Source organism: Diadema antillarum, unplaced genomic scaffold (genome assembly GCF_040938485.1).
Source record: "Diadema antillarum isolate AM-2024a unplaced genomic scaffold, OU_Dant_1.0 seq00000146_RagTag, whole genome shotgun sequence".
Taxonomy (NCBI): Eukaryota; Metazoa; Echinodermata; class Echinoidea; order Diadematoida; family Diadematidae; genus Diadema; species Diadema antillarum.
In genome coordinates this window covers 625,652-646,453 of record NW_027271221.1, presented here as the reverse complement: position 1 = coordinate 646,453, position 20,802 = coordinate 625,652, and the positions used below count along the sequence as shown (strand labels likewise).

Here is a 20,802-nt window from a genome sequence, read left to right as displayed (position 1 = left end):
ACTAGCTGATGAAAATTTTGAAATGCATTATCCATGTATCCTGCCCCTGTGGTTTACAATGGACTTGCAGGGTCCGGGTTTGACCTTTATTGTGATTGCCCACGAGCCAAGAGAGATGGTCTGAAATAGAGAGTGGGGTGGGGGAGGGGGTGCTATTAAAGACAGACATGGGAACAGCTGTGTCTGCTGAACGAGTAGACAGGCTCTTGCTGCTTGGTATTTAGAAGCAGTAGACGGACTTTTGCTAGCTACAAAGCTGTGGTATGAATGCTTTATTTTTGTCATGCAATGCATGCTGTAAGTAGTGCAGCCAGCAAAAAACAAAGAAAAAATAAAGTGAGGCGAAAGTAGTACACTTACTTGTGCTGTTTGTGGTTGTGTGGTGCAGTGAAAGTATTTTTATTTGTTTGTTGTTGTTGTTTCTTTATTCCTCTATGGACATGAATCGCTCTTGATCTAGAGCACTTTTGCTTTGTTGTATTTTTTTCCCTTCAGAAATAGTCTTGGCCTAGAATCTATGCATGTGCATAACCTCTGGAGGCTTCAATATTAGCTGTTCAAACAAGTCAATCACTACACACACAAAAAAAAGGGGAAAAAAAGATGATGTATGCATGTGAGCATGTGTGTTGAGTAGTGCCCCGCTACCTTAAAAGCAGTGCCAATATTTACCCATGCTGCCTCTGTGGGCGAACATGAATTGGAAGAGTTCCCGGCTGATTGGCACCTATTTAGCCTCGTCCTTGCGGTAGAATGTTGCTCGACTCATCGCTTTGTTCTTTCGCTGTGCATGCTGTACGTTTATTGGAAAGCAGTCCTAGAATTACATATATATGCGCATGACCATCTGCCTGGAAATCAACTTTTATATTTTGTGTGGACTCCAGATGAATCTCTCCCATGGGAATGTGAATTACTATCAAAATGCTTGGGGTGTATGTACCATAATCTGCTCCTCAAGAAATCCTCCAAGGTTGACTTTCAGCATGATGTGGTCTTTTCAAATAGTGGTTCATCGGAAGTTGTTGTCATATCCAGAATATATACATATGTCTACATGTGTATGTATACATTTCATGTTGACTTGTATACAAGAATTTGTGGTCGTCAAATGTACTGTCCAAACATTCTCAATGACAAGTCAATACTAAGTGCTTTTATATTTGTAACAATTGATCAGCAGCACAATACATCCCACTACATCCCACTGTTTCTTTTCTTTTTTTCATACCTTTTTTTTTTTGCTTTTTGATCCTGCCCTTTAATCCTGCGTTGCTCATGCAAATACATGGAAACATTGACAAACATGTAACTATGCATTGGACTCACTTTGACTGTGCACATTTCATTCAAACCGTCACCCATTTCCCCTTCTCAGTCATTGCATAATTTTTGAGGGCCTGTCCACAATAAAGGGGTAGGGAAAAATAAAAAGATTAAGGTCTCAATTTGAGACTAAAGAAGCACTGTTTTCCTAGCTACAATGTACATTACCTGAAATAAAAAGATTTGTGAATATTACTTTTTATTGTGTTTTGTACTAAATTCATAAGCAAATAATTTATGGGGAAGCAGGAATTTTAGAGTCATAGATTTACAGATGTGGTGCTTTTTTCTGCTTTGTTGTCCAAACCATCAATTGGGCAGTTTTTTCGGCATTTTTTGGATTAAGTGGACAGGAGGCAATGGTGTCAACATACACTGTAGGTAGCTGTTAATGAATGTTACCCCAAAACGGATGAACAAACATACATCATAGCCCTAGAAGGCGTGATTACTGTGGACAGGCCCCATGACTGTCTCTGTGTCTACCATTTCACTCTTCGTTACAGGAAGAACATGTAAGGCAGAGTGCCGGTGGCCCGTCGACGACGGGCAGCAGCAGACAAAAGGGCCCCAAGGTAGCCCACTAGGTCCACTCATGTCCTAACCCTCTCATTCTGGGGGCCCATTTCATAAAAAAAGAAACAAAAATCCTCCAAAGATTTGCAGTCTACATGGTGACCAAAAAAAAATGATTAAAGGCCAATCAACTGTCAGAATTTTCATTGTTGCTATCACAGTGGTAACAAATATGTCTGAAGTTTACAAATTTTTTGCCAAGAGTTTTATGAAGTGGGCACCTGGTCAGAGAAATAGAAATCCATGTGATGTGTTCATGACCTGTTCTCGTTTCCGTATTGCTCCCTTTCCAACCACCCCTCCCCCCCCCCACCCAATCTCCCCCCCCCCCCCTTTTCCCTGAACTTCATTAACATTGCACCAACTCTGGTCCAATTTCTACCCCCAATAAATCAGCCTCTGTGATTGCCTTGTGCTCATTGATTTCAGCTAGCTGATCGCTTCCTCGTGGAAGTATTAAAAAAGTCAATTCCGCCCCCAAAAAGCCCCTATAGCAGGGGATGCTAGAAATAGTAATGCAATTTTAATGCTGCTATGATTTAGCACTAACTTTCACCCCTTCTTCTTCCACTGTGTAACAATTGAGGTCGACAGAAAGCAAACGTGTAGAGTAGCTAGCTCAAAGTCTTTAACGATAATGTGTAACAAATCACAAGTTTTCTCTTTTTTTAGATGTAATACATTTAACCCAGCACTTTGATCAATCCTGTCTATGCATCTTGACACATCAAGTGGGTATCACTTCATGGATGATAACACAACACTTGTAGCCTTCGACCCTGTGTAGATCAAGCACACTAATAGTAGTTTGTGACATGCCTTGACTTCAAGGGAACGATGAACATCACATTTTGCCATGTGCACGCTCCAAACTTTGTCACCCATTAACCTCGGCGTGCGGAGTCACATGACTTCCCGCGTCCCGTTCTGATTCGGTCCTGCACGTACAGTAACCCATCTCATCCGTAGAAAGTTAGTCGAGAGACTTCCATGCTTGTTTCAGATGGTGAGGGAGGGGAAAGATACAATTATAGTTCCTGTCAGGTGATGCGCTCTCTTGTCTCGCTCTTGGATGTGTTGCCATGGTGACGGGCAGCGGGCCTTCCTCCCTGTCACACTCTCATTCTCACTCTCTCATCCCCCCGGAGCAGGACTTCTCCGGTCCCCTAGAGACCCCTCTGCAGCTGGAGCTGAGGAACTCGAGGCGACTTGTCGAGCGCAACATCCTCCTGGCGCAGAACGAGGAGCGCACCAAGAAGTCTCCCCAACATGAGGTGAGCGCCGGGAGTCGTCGAGCCGAGGGTGATCTCTCCACTTGAGAACTCCTCTCATCCAGATCGGGCAACTCTTGTGAAGCAAACATGTCTTTCCATCAAAAAGTGTTGTTCTTTTCCAAAAATCACAACTTTCTTAATTCCATTTCATTTCATTTTGTGTTTAATGTTTTCAATGTTCAACGAAGCAATCACATTATTTTTAGAGTCTGAAGCAAACAAGGGAGACGAGATATCAGCAGTGGCCAGAACGTGGGACTAGATGTGGAAAATAAGAGAAGAGACTCAGAATTAATACATCAAGATTCATATCTTTCAATCAGTGGATTTTTCATTGTATTTCTTTTCTGGTTTTCTTGGCCTTATGTGTACACATATCACTGATATTCTTTGTTAACCCGTAAACGGTTGTGATAAATAGCAAAGGCTGAAGAGCGTTAAATTTTTTCTTGATTTGTTTTGTTTTGTTTTGTTATAATCAATTTGTTTCTTTTGTTTTGTTTTGTTTTATTTTGTTTTATTTTGTTTTGTTTTGTTCTATTTCTTGATTGCTCTGATACAAAGTTAGAAGGTAATGGTAGGGTGATGTACATTTGTACACTGTCAATTGCCATTGGCAGTGTACCTGTTTTAGTCACGACCAATGACACTGGTGTTGTTGAACTGTGTCTGGGGATGTGCTCCAATTAATAAAGGGCTCCCCCTCTGGGATTACGTTAGTCAGGAACGACAGGTGACCTTCCTTTGCTAATGATTTATGTCGGCATCTCTGAGAGATGCAGCCCTCTTTCTGTTACCGCTGCACCCCACCGGGGCCATCCCCCACCCCCCTCGTCTGCCTCCTGGGGGAGGAAAGGTGTGTTACCTGAAACAGGATGGGGGAAAATACTGCACCCTCGCCTTGGAGTAGACCAATCTAGTCGTGAGATTGATACGAATCCACCTCTCTATATTGGGGTGTGTGTTGGTCTGCATAGCAGCATGTTGCAAGTGCAAACCCTCTTGTCAGGCATAACAGTTGGTACAGTAAAACCTGTTATTTTTTGCATATTTTTTACAGATGCTGTTTGACTATAAATTGAATAGCACCCGAAGTTATCGCAACCTGATCTTGATCATATTGCAAGTAATTTCAGAGTGAATTAATAGGAATCAGTGCACGTACGATAGCTTTAGTGTCAAATCGCAAAAAGAACATCTTGCGAAAATGTCTCTGACCACCTCATATGCATAAATATTCATATGTGGAAATAACAGGTTTTACAGTTAGGAGCTAGTACAGTGTATACCTGTCTGTGTTACTGCAAAACAAGACATTTCTCTTGCCCTAATTGTTTTCCTGAATTGGAGCCGATGGCCTTTTTCGCAACACGAAATTCCACGAATTGTCACTGGCATTCAATTCATAGGGAGTAGACATAAAGTTTCGTGTGCATTTTTTAATTTTGCGAATCTTGGCTCTCACGAAATTTGCGAAATTGAAATGCACACAAACATTTCTTGTTTTACATTATCTTGAATTTGAACTGCTTCATTGATTCCTTCTCAGGTAATTTATCAAAAATAAAAAAAAAATCTTTGGTTGCACAGCACTGAGTGAGTTAAGGTATTGTTCGTAGAAGTGTGGCTTTACATGTAGGCACCCATTGCTTTCACCTGTTTTTGCACAAGTACAAGTGTACGTTTTCAGACCAGATCCTAGAAGCTAAAAAATGTCTGGGTTCTTTCCACAGCAACGCTAATGCATTACATCACACAGTTATGTGCGTGAGTTTATAGTTAAATGTTTGTCAGCGATTGGGTGAATATGATCATGTGACAGCTGTCCATTTGTAATGTTCTCCCATGTACTTGTATGAATGATAAGAGAAACAATGCATACTTTGCAAGATCGACAGGAAAGTAAATATGAAGGAAAAGGTTGATTCATTGAAAAGCAGAGCTTTTAAAACATGGGTCACTCATTAAAACAAATATGTATGCTGATAACATACTGTCCACAATCTATGTACAGTAGTTTGTATAGCGTTGAATGTAATGCAGATTTAAATATATAAAGTGTATTGTAAGCTGTAATTATTTCAAAGTACAGAAGAAATACAAATTGGGAATAAGATATCACTGTCAAGGCCTAAACAGTATTCATTGAACTATGTGTACCAGGAAAATTTGGTAACAAAAACATGCACACATACACCAAAAGTCATGATTTTGTACAAAGAAGAAAGAACACAGTGATTTACACGTAATATACAAATGATGCATAGATCTGAGTGCATCAGTTAGAATTGTGTGTATAAGGGTGGCTATGGAATGCTTTCAAAGGGATCGTATAGTTTTGGTTGAGAACTAATTTCAGGTTTCTAACATTTTTTGGTGAGATAATGAGAAACCTCTTATGAAATATGAAAGAGCATGTAATTCTATGAGGAATTCAACATTTATTTGATGAAAATTGGTTTTGAAATGGCTGAGATATCTAAAAAAGAGCAATTCTAAAGTGTGGGACCCACACTTTATTACGATCGCTTTGTTTTACTTTGTTTTTGGATGTTTCAGTCATTCCAAACCCGATTTTCATTAAATAAACTTTGAATTCCTCTTAAAATGGTATGCTCTGTACTATATCATAAGTGTAATTCTTGGTATCTCACAAAAATTTAAAAGCCCAATTTTCATTTACACCAATACTGTACCATCCCTTTAAACCTAGAGGCAGAGCCGAGTGGGTTTAGGCTAAATTCTATTGTTACCACGTGCGCACTATTCCTACTGATGCATGAAAAGACATGTACGACATCTGTTTTATAGAATAGGGGACCATTTTCTTGCCAGAAATCCATTATGTTTCCCGATGGCAAATTTAATGTGTACATTTCCTTTTGGCTTGCCATAGACGAAAGCCCCCAAGCCATACATCCTGTACTTCAAAACTCTGCATCCAGTATTTACTGGATGCATGGCAAAAGTACTGGATGCGTGGTTTTCTAGCCAGTAGGCATCTCTTACCGAGTGCGCGAACCCTTGCTACAAGTGCGCATGCTCTTGCTACAAGTGCGGGATAACATGTTTACAGTGGCTGTCTTCTGTGAGGCAGCGTGCGGCAAGTAGAAAATCAAGACACAGCTCTCGACCAATGAGATAGCAGGATTTTTGCTACCCATCCTATGATACAGACAAAGACAGAAGAAGCAGATCAAGGAGAAAAAGATAGGTCTGCATGATAGAACACACCACTCCATCGTCAGTACTGGTGAAAGCATAAATGTATTTTTTGACCAAGAAATCATCAGTGGCGGGAGAGAATTATAGTTTGTGCAAATGATGGTGGTGTCCCATGGGGGGGGGGGGGGGAGGGAGGAATCAAGTATGTGCAATTACCATAATACAGTAGTTTGAATTACCCAATATTCACGCTACACATACTTCACATACTACACATACAATGGCCGCCAAGATTTGACCCCGTCTTTGAAGATTCAGCTGTATGAGATGGTTCACACTCTTTTCTCTTCACTACATTGACCCACAGCCGCACTCTCCTAAGACGGATGCAGAGCGCCCCCTGTCGGTGGAGGTAGAGGGGCAGCAACCACCACCACCAAGCAGCACCAGTGGTCATGGTATGACCACTAGCTACAGCGCCACCTTGCCCAACATCAAGAGGCTTGGAATGGGCAGTGGCCACCCGTCTGTCCACCAGCTGCCCCTAATGCAGGCCCAACTCCAGCAGCAACAGCCACCCCAGCAGCCACCCCAGCCACACCCACAGCAACAACACCAGCAGCCCCAGCAGCACCCACAGCAACACCCACAACACCAGCAGCAACAACAACAGCCACCACAGCAGCCGCAACAGAACACCCCACCCAGCGTGCTGGCCAGACACTCCAAGTCCCTCAAATCTCCTCATCACCCTCACAGTAAGGCACAACTACATCATGTAGGGCAACATGAACTACCACTTTGTACACTGGCATGTTATAGCAATCACTTCGGTTGGATAGTAGCAACAGTGTCAAAGTGTTATTTTTATGGCCACAGTTTTTATAAGCCCAAATGAGCACACCTTATTCATTTCAATTTTCTTAGGGAACAGCAAAACTGCTTTGCTCATCTGCCCCAAGTTAACACTACCATTTTCTAGGATTGGAAATGTTAATTGATGTTGTTTGAATTACATACATGTATCTATCTTTTAATCTAGGGTGTCTATCTATGTAGATATTATGCAAGTATATACACTGTATGTATCTAATCCCCTATGCATCTGTCTGTCTTATTGTCTATTTTTCTGTCTGTCAATATACTTTATTTTGCAGTCTTTGTGTTTTTTACATGTGCAACTCCACTTGGATTTATTACAGATTTATTATGGAAAATATCGACTTATACAAAGAAGGCATCCAGGATCAAGAGTTAAGAATAATTCTAAGATCTATCCATCTGCCACCATTTAATCAGTAAATCACATACGTTGTACAAATACTTTACAGTGTAGATGTTTCACAAGAACCCGCTCTCTCCCCTTTAGGCATGTCGCAGACGTTGCCCCGCCAGTCGTTCATGCGGCGAGTGTCGGAGACTGGCGACATGATGGACAGCGATCAGAAAATGACCCGGGTCCAGGCCCTCTACGGCCACATGGCCACGGGAGAGACCCAGCTCAGCTTCAACGAGGTGTGTTCTGTAAAACGAGGAACGTTCGCGTGCATTTTAATTTTGCGAATTTTGCGAGCGGTAACATTCGCGAAGTCAAAATGCACGCGAAAGTTCTTGCCTACACAAATGCATTGGATGCCAGTGGCAAGTCGCGAAAATGTCATGCTGTGGAAAGGGCCGTTGGCTTCAATTCGCGAAATTTTTGATGCCACGAATATATCATGTTTTACAGTATGTGTGTTCGGGGAATTGCAATGCAGCATTGGGATCTCTTTCTTGTCATTCGGAACTGAGCGACAATAAGACCGACCATAGTGTTCCAAATTAAATTCAATATGCTTTGAATGAACCCATGTTTGTGTACAATCAAAGGTTGCCTTTAACTCTATTGTTACTAGTGGAGGGTGTGCGTGTTCTTCGCCTGTGGAATTTTGAAATTGTGATCCTGATGAGATGATAAACTCAAAACAAAGAAACAGAGTATCTGCAAGACATTGTTTCAATACTGTATGCAAGGATTTTCACCTTTTCTCATACATACTTTCATTCAGCAGTAAATTTCACATGAACAATGTACCTAATGTCAGAATTTTATGCACAAATTGTATAAAGCACACCCTTCCATCAATGATATATTTACACTAGTGTGTAGATTTCATTTCAGGTTACATAATGTTCTTTAAAGTCTTCCTCCACTAGCTCACGACAGAAAGAAATTGAATGTAGAATTTGTGAGGCAAAATTGTGTACCTTTTAAAAACAAAAACTAAGATCACTTGAATGTTGTGAGATGTTTTCCCTTCAATGTTATTTCAAGCCTTGAAAATTTTATTTTCCTCACACTTTCAACATTCTTTCTGCATTTGCTGAAAAAGATGACACAATATCATAAATATCTTTTATATCAATATCTACTTAATGATTAGTAGGGGGAAACCTCCCCTTTAAAAAGCAAGAAATCTTCTCCTGTCAGTCTTGTACATCAAGAGAACGAGTAATCACTTAACATGCTCAAAAGAGTTCTGAACAAGACAGAACAGTTTCCATTACTGAAAAAACTGTAATTTTCTTCTTTTTTTCCTTGTTACAGGGTGACATCATTGGCCTAATAGGCCCAAAGAACAACGGCTGGTTTTACGGACACAATTACCGCACCAGGAAAAATGGCTGGTTCCCCATCTCGTACACGCAGCCCTTGACTGACCTTGCCCCACGAACGAACGGAACAAGGTAGGAATTGTCAAGACTTTGTCGACTCTAGCATGAAGAACAATCTAAACAAATTAAAACGGTGAAAGTTTCATAGAAATCTTGCTCCCCCTGGTAGTAAGAGAGTTTTTGTTATTTTCGTATTTTGCATGTTTTACCCAGCAGTTGGTATCAGTTGTGATAGCATGTGCATTTTTAATAATCTGATGTCATTGCTATTGCTTCTCTCTTATCACTGTTATACTGGAAATTCTATTAACTTTCACACTTATTTTCACTGTAATTTGGCTACTACCTGTATGTCTCTTCCGTTCGAATACCCTGCGAAATCATAATGATACAATGATTTGATGAGAGGCATTAAGATTATTTGCGCTTGAGTTGATATTGTTTGATTTCTGGAGTGGACAGGGAACTGCCAGTTGTTTTCCCTCTGGCCAGTAATTTTTTGAAAAGGATTATAGGGGAGAAGAGAGAGTTATGTGCATCATACATCCTGGTCAAATAATCATGATGATGATGACACAACAGCAGTGATGCAATGTGCAATTGATGCCTGAAAAGACATTAGAGCTGCAAAGTATCCTTGGTTCTGCAAGAAGCTCCCTGAAAATTTATTTTCATATCCTGAAAGGTGAATGTAAAAAAATCTTGGCGTATCATGGCAATTACCCCCCTCCCCCTCGGCTAAATACTGGTTAGTGATAAGGTTAGAGTAAAGATTAGGGTTAGGGTTAGGGTTAGAGTTTGGGTTAGGATTAGGGTTAGAGTTTGGGTTAGGATTAGGGTTAGGATTAGGATTAGGTTCAAGATCAGGATTAGGGTAGGGTCAGGGGGAAGGGTCTGGGGTAATTGCCCTAGACCCTGTCTCAGTAATGTAAGAATTACATTTTCCCACTGAGATGCGTGTTACACACAAGTATCTTCCTCATTGCCTAATGGATCTTCCCTGACTTGATGCTGGAATGTTGGGTTAGCCTAGGTATATCAATTCTTGTGTTCGAACTCATCCTAGCAACAGCATGGTAACCGCCAAGGCCGTTGGAGCCAGTATGGACAACCTGCCGAGTACCGGTAATGACTACCCCACACCCGACTACTCCGGGCCAGCCAGCCCCATTCACACCGTGGCCCCCGCCTCCACCACCGTCTCCCTCCCCCAGGTGGGCATCGCCATGCCGACCACGTCCACCCAGGTCCACAGCAACAGCCAGACCACGCCCACTTCGCCCGTGACGGCCACCGGCAACGGCATGATGGGAAACGGCGGGCTCAAGTCGCCGGGACTGCTGATGACGGCTCCCCAGAGTCAGGGTAACGAGCAGTTCCCTCCACCCCAGCAGCACCACCCCCAGCAACCTACTCAGGGGGGTAGCTCTTCCTTCCACCCAACACCATCGGTTCCCACGACAACAGCCCCAGTGCAGGTAGGCATTCTCAGCTGTGATATTCAGCATACTCTTTACTCTGTTGGATGATGATGATGATGATGATGATGATGATAAAAATGTAGCAAATCAAGCAGTTTAGGATCAGTATCAGGTATACTCAGAATCTGGTCTGCAATCACTATGTTTTAGGACAAAATGAAACACTTTTGCAACAAGTGCTGTATCAGAAAACAGTGTGCCTTTTGTATGTGTGTGTTTGTGTTTGTGTACATGTATGTTTTGTGTTTGTGTGCGCACGATTTGAGTGAACACTTTTGTATTCTTGTTTTCTCCGTCATGCTGCTGTCAGCGTGCACTTCTATATTGTGAAAATAGGCACTCAGTGAAGACTTTCAGTGCAAAATCAAACTTTCTAAAAGTTACAGTAAATGATGCTTATAATTTCTATAAGATGCGGGAGCTAGAAACATGGTTACATGTTGCAGTACTGGAAAATGCACATAATATGCACTTGGGTGAAAATGAATTAAATGTTATACAGTAGGTACACATCTTGTTGTACTGTGTGAAATACATGTATATGCCAGTTTTGATTGGCATTACTCCCTTATCTTTTGGAACTACGTATGCACAATATTTAGGTAAATCTAAATCATTTGAAGAGATGTGCATGCTATAGAATTTCTTATGACCAGTTCTTCTTTATGTTTTGTTTTTTTGTGGCATCCATTTTGATGCCTCTCAGTCCGACGTGCAGCTGTCTCAGATCCAGCTGTCCATGACGGAAGAGACCAACACGGTGCCCTCTCCCAACGGCAGCCCAGTGGAGCGTGATGCGGATGGGTAGGTCACCCTCTCCCCCAGTCCCACCTACATGTGCCTTCTGTAGTGTAGAGGAAAATGGGTGAAGGACTTGACACCATAAGTCAAAAAATGAGCCAGGCATTACAAAAAGGAGGTTAAAGGGACTGTACAGTACTGGTTGAGATGAGGATTCAGGTTTATAACTTCTTTTTTTTTTTTTGGTGAGATAATGAGAAACCTCTTCTGAAATATGGAAGAGCATGTAATATAAAGAAGGATTCAACATTTATTTGATGAAAAATTGGTTTCAAATGGCTGAGATATCCAAAGAAAGCAATAATAGTAAAATGCAACAGGCCACAACTTTTATTAGGATCTCTTTGTTTCACCTTGTTTTTGGATATCTCAGTCATTTCAAAATCAATTTTCATTAAAGAAACTTTCAATTTCCCTCAGAATTGTATGCTCTTTAACATCTCATAGAGTGGTTTCTCAATATCTCGCAAAACGTTAGAAGCTAAATCCTCACCTCAACCAGTACTGTACAGTCTCTTTATTTTTTAAAGCTTCTACCAGCCTTTAGTAATCTTGCTGCAACTTCTTCCTGGATGCTGATGATATTAATGTTTGGAAGAAACTTTTTATACAGTAGGAGCTGTTGTTTAGGAATTTTCTTGTACTGAAGTAAGCCCTTGGCCCGCGTCAACTCACAACACTCCTGAGTGATGATGAAACACAATTAACAAAATACATCATGAAATGAATATATTATTTTTTGCATTAGCATCACAGTGCCAAATCCACAAAAATTTTTGTGTGTTTACAGAAGTAACTGTCGTTGCCTCAGTAGACAGCTCACAGTGGTATAAAGGAATTAGAATAAAAAGAAAAGAAAAATACATAAATAATGAAATATCCAGGGGGAAAAAAGTAACCATTGATTGCTTATCATTAGAATAGTCTTTGAACTGAAGTATGCAGTGAATTAGTCTGTAAGTTTGAATATACAGAAATGTTGAGAAAAGTGGTCACATTATCACTGTTTGATTGAATCTATAAATGCAAAAGATATGCAGGTATTACTGGAAGAGATGAAATTTGATGCTTTGGGTACAAGTGTAATGCAGTGTTTATGCACTAGAGCAATGTATTCTTCTCTGCAGAGGAATTCATCGTCGGTGGCCTCTTTTCAATCTATATTTTTGCAGGAATCCCTTTTCAAAGATTCAGCTCCGCAAGACAGTGACCAATGACCGATCGGCACCGATGATTCCAAGGGACTATTCCATGGGGTAAGTAGAAAGCAAGTGGCCATTTGTATAAGCGCTCTATCTTTTCTTATGTCACAAATTGCAAGATTTGATCTTGTGCGATTGGTGTATAGTTCTGATACACGTATATCCAGGTTATGTTCAATAAAGGTACAAAATTAAATCAATTCATCTGGACTTTCTGTTTTGATTCCGAGAACACTATCGAATCAGACAAGCTGATGAAGCATCCAATATCGGACATGAAACCATTCTCAGAAGAAAAGCAGTAAGTCCAGATGGATTGATTTTAATTTGTTTTTTGATCCTATGCACTTTATGAAGTACCAAACTCTTCTCTCACCAAATGTGCACAAGACTGTAGGGACAAATAGAGATTGGAGTTTATTAAAATGCCATCCCTTGTTTTAAGATGGTGTTGCTAAAATGATTTGACAGAAATGAGACTGGGTACCTTTGAAGTGCCATCCCTTCTTTCATTAAAGGCAACCTTGACCGAGTGATTTCACAGAAATGCATTGATAACAGTTCTATTAGTTTCATGTTCACTTCCATGTACATCGTCAGTGGAATGAAGGAAACATCATTGATAAAATAATATATTATGCTTCCGCGAAATAAAAGAGTTCCAAACATCAGGTTTGAACAAAAGGAAGATTGTATATTTTAGAAAAGTGCAGACATTAAAAACAAAGACAAAAGAGTCAACAGTGTTCAACCCAAACACCTCTTTATTAAGCTGGCAGCAGTATACATCTTTTGGTGGTTTTTTTGGATGCGCAGTCACATGATGCTTTAATTGACAAACACGACAGTGCCTACTTTGGAGCTGGGAAAGGGTTGACCTGTTGAAAATAAGTCTTAAGCCTGCCGCACACCATACGACTCACAGACTTTGGATCTGAAATAAACAAGTTAGCGCCTTTATTCTGAGGCTATTGTGATTTATTTCGGATCCAAAGTCTGACAGTCGTATAGTCGTGAGTCATATACATCTGTAGTGTGCGGAGGGCCTTAGTGTGGTGGAGGAGCAAGTATAGTGCACCGCTGACACGACATTTGCTCCTGCGACAATTACTCCAGTCTTATTGTTTTGTGTAAAGGACTTAGGGGTAGCGGTAGGGTCGTGATGGGGTTTTAGGTTTAGCTTGATGTGAGGATTAGGGTTAGGGTTTTCTTTATGGATAGGTTTTATGTTTGGCTTTAATTGCGTGCAAGTATTTCATGGGAGCAATTGTCACAGGAGCGAATGTCATAGAACCGCAAGTCCATTTTGTACGAGCCATCCGCTTGGATACTTTAGAGGATGCTTTGGCACCTGTTCCGTGTTTCCTCTTCCTACTTTCTCTGCACGGGGAAGTAGAACATAAGAATTAGAGAAATGCATCCACAATTGTCACATACACACACACACACATGCACACACACACACACACACACACTCACACGCAACTTGCACACATAGCAGCACTTTTTAGATAGCAAGCACAGGTTTGCTGTCTTCAAAATATAGATGGTTTGCACTTTGTTAGATGCTTTCAAGCATACACCCATCCGCCAGCTTTCATGGTTCGTATCCTACTGCTCCTCTCACGCACCTATTCATGCACGCACAAAAGAGGGAGCGCAAAAGAGGAAGGTTACCCATCCAGGCAGTCAAGCCTTCAGCGACACGACTCCGCCACGTCGTCGGGCAGCACGAGAACGCCGGGCACGCCCAAGTCGGCCGACTTGGACAGATCACCGTCCTTTTTCACATAGCATGATGGTTTCTCCTCAACCGTTCCCCAAAATATCAGAGTATACAGATGAAAGGTCAATGGAAAAAGAAAACAAAATTATTAATACTCCATACCTTGTGAAGCAGTTATCCTTAACCATCCTATCCAATATATCATCGTGTCTCGTTCTGATATTTGCTGTGTGAAAAACCCTGTTGTCAGTTTATACCATACAAAATCTAACAGTGCGATGCGCTCTTACCATATTATATTATCTACACTAACTCTGTGAAATCTCTTATTGCTACTCATATTGTTTCTTAGTCATCTCTCATCTCAAGAGTAATGTTTGGAGCTCAGTATTAAAGTCAATCTGTTTCATGAACGTTCTCTGTTGTTGGATACTGGTGGTAAAAAGTCATATCGGGTGTAAAGTGCTGTTATCAGTAACTTTGGACTTGCGTAAACTGCACTGTTTATTGAGATGGAAAATCGTTCAGTAGAATTGAATGCAGGAAAATCACAAAAGGGATTTTTTTTGGACATAAGACACAATACAAGACTTAGAACTTAAGTGTGACCAAGTCAAAGTCTAATGAAGCAAGTCCTGCCGTTCTAGCCCTTCAAAAGGTGAGAGCGCCCTCTGTCTGTAGATTTTGTATGGAGTGTTGAACAAAAGGGTAAATTTTCATGTGCACTGAGCTGTTCCTTTGGCTTGTGAATTAGTATCTCTCAATAATCAGTGTAGCATCATGTCTGTTCCTTACCCTCCTTGTGTGTAGCAAGTAAGGCCAGATGTACCTTCATTTAGTTGGTGTGTATTAAATTGTACTCGTGCTCGATCCGTTTGAATAAATACATTTAATCGAATGCTAACACACGTTGAAACAGTATGCATGGTAATTGATGCTTTCCTTTCCCGTACATTCAATGTTTGTAAACTATATACAAGATATGTACTGGGGAAAACTACCATATGATCACAGGCCTAGATGGAACGGAACCTAGTGTTGTGGTCTTTATTCGTTACGAAATTACAATTTCATGATGAAAATTTTTTTTTTTTCGTTGACAAGTGACAAGTGACAATGTCAATCCATACATAATTGTCATTTCGTTGACAAAATTATTTCATCAACAAAATTGTCGGTAATCCTGCCTTCTGCCTCATAAACTCCAGGATTACCAAATTGTCATTTCATCAACAAGATTGACATTGTCACTTGTCAATGAAAAAACGCTTTCGTCACGAAATTGTCAGTTTGTGCTGAAAGAGACCATGAGACACTTGACGCCCCATACTGTCTACGTGTACAAGCTTATCCTCAAAGTCAGCTTATCCTCGAGGTTAAGGAGTACCATCTGAACGTAACTAATGTTGTGAAATCAATGGGCTCGCTGAAATATTGCTTCCCCCAGCACAACTTTTCTCCTGAAAAAGGCTTATACTTTGTATATTGTCCATTTCATCACTGCAGTTATACACCTAGCTTGTGAAGTCAAGTACTTGCGAAATTGTCTTTCAAGTCCGTAGCTATAAAATATTGTGCATTGTGCATACAGTTTAATCTTAAAGCTGTACAATTTGTACTCTATAATATACAATATACACTCCTGTGTTTATGCATATTTGAAGTAAACTGTTCGTAATGTATTTCATGTCTCACATGTATTACATTTGTCATGTGTTCTCGTGCAGCTATGTATTCATAGTATTTTCATAATTTGCAATCTTGGATGTGCATGCATGATCATCATGTAATGCACGTGTCAATCAAGTCATTTCAAAAGTAGTCTTAACTCCAAACCTCTTCCTTGCTTGATGTTGGCTTACAATTAGAAAAATCCAGTCAGCAATTCACTGTTGTTCCAATTGTATAATGCAAAAACAACAACAAGAACTTAGCCATTTTTTAAATACCAATCGTTTGTACAACTAATCAAAACACCAACACAAATTCTGAGTAGAAAGTGCTCATCAGTTTCATAGAATTTGCAGCATAGATAAAAGCTGGTCATGGAATTGTTCCAATGACCCTGATTTTCAATGAAATGATTTTTTTTTTTTAAATCCTAGTTAGTATAATCTGAATTGAAGTTTACTTGACAAACATACACGTTGTATTTTCCATTGCAAATCATAACTAGAACATAGCTATGAGCTTTCTGCAACCATTTAATCTGATTGTTTGTTTGTTTCATGGTACATCATGCAGGCACTAGAGGGAGTGACACTGGCATTGTGAACCATGGCCTTTGACCCCGGGGTCACAACTTCCTGCAGCGTCTTCGTTTGACGAGACATCAGCGGAAGACGACAACACGAACAGCATTATGCAACTCAATCGTGCCTGTATTTTGCCTTGTCCATTTAAAAGCAACAACAAGACATTAAGAAGACGACAATATGATTTTGATATTGTTATACTTAGTGTTATCCCACTTAAAAGTGCAACTGTATATGAAATGTACATAGGATCACCAGAGCTGAGAGAGAGGAGTGGAGAAATAAATCATATTTTGTCAGACGTTCTAATATCTCATGTTTATATTCTGAACAACTAAATGTGCAAAAAAAAAAAGAGAAGAAGTAAAATAGTATTAAAGTTATAGGTAAATAAATGGATGCCTGGCGCATTTTCTTCCTGTGACAATATCGCGGTGGTATATATTTTAAGAGCACCTGCATCGCTAGATAAGTGAATTATGCTATATCATGTAATTGTGATTGCTTGCCGCACTGATACCGAGTTCATACATGTAGGCTTAGAAATGGTCATGAGGCAGTCTCATTAGTAGTCTGACTTTCAGACTATTTTTCTTTTTATTGCTCAATATCATAATTACTGGTACAATACAGTAATGCTACATCCCCATTACATCATCCCTCAGTGGGTCCATGCTTACAGCCATTAGTCTCTAAACCAGACTCGGGTGGCTTTTGGGTACCGCAGACAAGGGTTCACTCATTCCTTGTTGGTCCATTTTCTTGGAGTTAGCAAAAACTCAGATTGGAACCAAGACTAACATTTCCTATAAACAGTATTGCAAGTATACTGTACCGCTTCCAAAGGGAAGAATTTTAGTCTCCTGAAAAAGAGATGAATTAGCTTATATTACTACTGGTAAAGAAAACAGAGTTGTTATATAATGAAGTATTTATATTTTGAAACAAACAAACAAACAAACAAACTAAAAACTCTTTGATAAAGAGTAAATGAAATCCTGTGTAGAAGGATATATATTTCATCAGCGAGAATGCTCAGAAAACTTTGGGCTGCATAATTTGCCTTGAAAGGGTGAATGTGTCACAGCCATTTGAGAGCAAATGACAAACATACTATTACATGTTTTCAGTATAGATATTGTATTTTTTTGTTCTATGCCTTTCATATACGCGGCACAGAAATGAGAAAAAAAGGTAATTGTTTGTATCTACTATTTCACTTGTATAATTTATACAAGAATCCATTATGTCATAATTTTCACATGTGGATGATCTGGTGAAATCAATCAACGAAGACATTTTGTATGTAAATAATGATTTCTATACTCATATTGACCAAAAAACATGCATTTTATATATTTGTGACATCTGAATGCATTTGCCACTGCAATGAGTGACCATGATATCTAGTATTGCGTTGATTTATTCAAATCTTTTGATAAAGAAAGCCTGGATTTAAGGCTATTTGCCGCAATGGGAATACTGCATACTTGGTATTTTTTGCAGTGTTTCATTTGAACAAATATTGCAAGTGGACTGATACATGTTTTTGCAAAAATACAAATGCAGGCAAAATATTACCTTCCATCACAAATATATTATGCTAGATATCATAATTATTTGAAGGTAGGAAATCTCTAAAATTTCCTTTCAAAAGGACGTTACCTTTTTTTTTTCTCTTTCTGTCAGGGCGGCTCTTAATCACAAATTCAATCACTCGTAAATTTGTCTCACAATTCCGTATTCACAAAGTATAATTATATACAATATGTCACTGCATAAGCTGATATTTTCACATACAGATATTTTCGTGAATGAGCAGGTTACGAACATTTTTTGTGAGATGTTGTTTTCACAAATTGACATGTCGGCTACTGCATTCATGAAATGCACGAAAATTAAACCCTAAAAACCCCGCAAAAATAACAGCATAGACAGTATTTATGCGTTCTGTTCTTGTAGGGCTCAAGATCAGTGTTTTTTGAGGCCTTATAGTAATTTTTTTTTGGAACAATTTGCTGGAAAGTGTGTAGCTTCCCATGTACTGATTTAACTCTTTATGTGCCATGGTGTACATCCCCTGTGTGCCACATTATTCTGAGATGCCTACGCAGTTATGCTTTGAGAAGACATTCTGTTTTTCAAATTTATGGAATTTTTATATATTTCTGTTAAAAGCTGGATATGCAGTGTGCAAAGTTGTAGGAAAATGCCAAGCCTTGTTTTGATGTAAATTGTATGACAAATGTACACCGTATGGTTACTTTACTTTCAAATCACCTGTAGCTACATTACTGTAAATGTGTGACTTTTGCACAGAAAAATGTGACAGAAACTTATGATTTATGTGCGCATAAAATACAAACATAAAATGCAAGCAAAATGTGAGAGGAACGGATTCACGAGAAACGCTTTCGTTATACTGTGGCATTTGGCGATTTATCGATCAGCTTAGGCGGCTTTGTGTGTCTGAGCAGAATATGCGAAGTTGGCACGCTGTCGACGGAGTCGGATGTGCGAACATGGCACGTAAAGAGTTAAAAGACCAAATGTGCACACCCATTCCAATCATTTCAATTTGATTCAAGAGTTAATCATCGGCTGAGAAGCAGAAGGATGTTGTTGCAATTTTGGAGAGTAACAAGTTACTGTAAAAGTGGAAATTTTCGCGGTGTTGAAATTTTCGCGCATTTCGCACAAGCCGAAACTAGCGCGAAAATAAAAGCATATTTTTATATATAAAAGAATATTTTTGCTCGCCATATGTTCAAGTAGTTGATGTCTTGATTCTGCAAAATTAAAAGCACGCGAAACTCTTCTTACCCCGCCGATCATGAAAAATTAGTCGTGCGAAAATATCCACTTTTAAATACAGTATTGGTATCACGTTGTAGAGCTTGATCTCCTCTACATTATTGTCTCAACTTTAAGAGCTTTCAAGGGATTGTATAGTTTTGGTTGTGACCAAATTTCAGGTTTCTCGGTGAGATAATGAGAAACGTCTTATGAAATATGAAAGAGCATGTAAATCTATGAGGAATTCAACATTTATTTGATGAAAATTGGTTTTGAAATGGCTGAGATATCCCAAAAAGTGTGATTCTAATAAAGTATGGGACCCACACTTTATTACGATCGCTTTGATTTACTTTGTTTTTGGATATTTCAGTCATTCCAATCCCGATTTTCATCAAATAAACTTCGAATTCCTCTTAAAATGGTATGCTCTATACTATATCATAAGTGTTTTCTGAGTATCTCCCAAAAAGTTAAAAGCCCAATTCTCATCTCCACCAATACTGTACCATCCCTTTAAAAGCTTTGAGTTATTTTCATTTTCATTAAAATGTTACAACATGTTAAAGGTGGGTCCCACCTTTTATTAGGATTGCTTTTGTTTTGGATATCTCAGCCATCTCACCTAAAATTGTATCATCCCTTTAATCTTCTCTCAGCAGTAGTCGAGGTGAACTTTCCTCGAGGTGAACCCAAAGAAAATAGAAGGAGGCCTTGCAAAAAAAAATTAGGTGTTATTAAAAAAAGACAAAAAAATTGTGAGTCCACATCCACTGCTTTTCGTCCGTCACATGAAAAATGCTGTTTGCAGCATGTCAATGATGATGGTTAGCAGAATTTTTCATATACTGTATACGCCGAATATTTCGCGAGGTTCTTATTTTCGCGAATTTCGCGAGTCAGGTGCTATTCACGAAATTAAAGACACACGAAAATATTGACTCTGATCTCGATGTGAATGTGACATACGGGTGTGCACTTCTCCGTTCAGTACAAGGCTCCACATTCGCGAATTTAACCACTCGCGAAATTGTCGGGAATTCCTGATTCGCGAAAATTTAGACTCGTGAAATATATGGCGTATACAGTATATGCTCTTGAAATATCTTTAATGCACCATTCAAAATCATGTTTTTGCAAAGGTTTAGATATGTGAATTTTTCACAAATCTGGTCAGTCAGTACATAATCTAATTTTCTCTCTTTTTTTTTTTACTACAAGAGGCTGCTGAGTATGATTTTCTCTTTTCATTGAATCGTAAATTCTCAATATTTTTTATCAGAGTAAACATGATAAAGGCAACTCCCGTTATAACGAAGTCTTTGGGACCGGCAGTGTTTTTTCTTCGCAGCAAAATCTCATTATAGCCAAACAGTGAAGTATATATATATATATATATATATATATATATATATATATATATATATATATACTCGTAACAATTTTGGGACCTGAATTTTTACTTCATTGTAACAAGATTTTCTTTAAACCGAGTTCGTTATAACGGGAATGCTTTGTATTATCCAGATGAGGCAGAAAGTCCTG

The 20,802-nt window shown here is 39.4% G+C and overlaps 1 protein-coding gene across 1 annotated transcript in view; it reads left to right on the top strand.

The window, feature by feature from the left end:
- Positions 1–18,109, top strand: part of LOC139727725 (BAR/IMD domain-containing adapter protein 2-like) — a 97,928-nt gene extending 79,819 nt beyond the window's left edge. The window contains exons 9-16 of the mRNA XM_071638703.1: positions 3,054–3,176; positions 6,709–7,099; positions 7,711–7,856; positions 8,929–9,068; positions 10,063–10,474; positions 11,184–11,281; positions 12,451–12,534; positions 16,451–18,109. Coding sequence (XP_071494804.1) covers positions 3,054–3,176; positions 6,709–7,099; positions 7,711–7,856; positions 8,929–9,068; positions 10,063–10,474; positions 11,184–11,281; positions 12,451–12,534; positions 16,451–16,457 — 1,401 coding nt within the window. The 3' untranslated portion in view covers positions 16,458–18,109. The remainder of the gene's footprint in view (positions 1–3,053; positions 3,177–6,708; positions 7,100–7,710; positions 7,857–8,928; positions 9,069–10,062; positions 10,475–11,183; positions 11,282–12,450; positions 12,535–16,450) is intronic.
- The last annotated feature ends 2,693 nt before the right edge of the window (positions 18,110–20,802 follow it).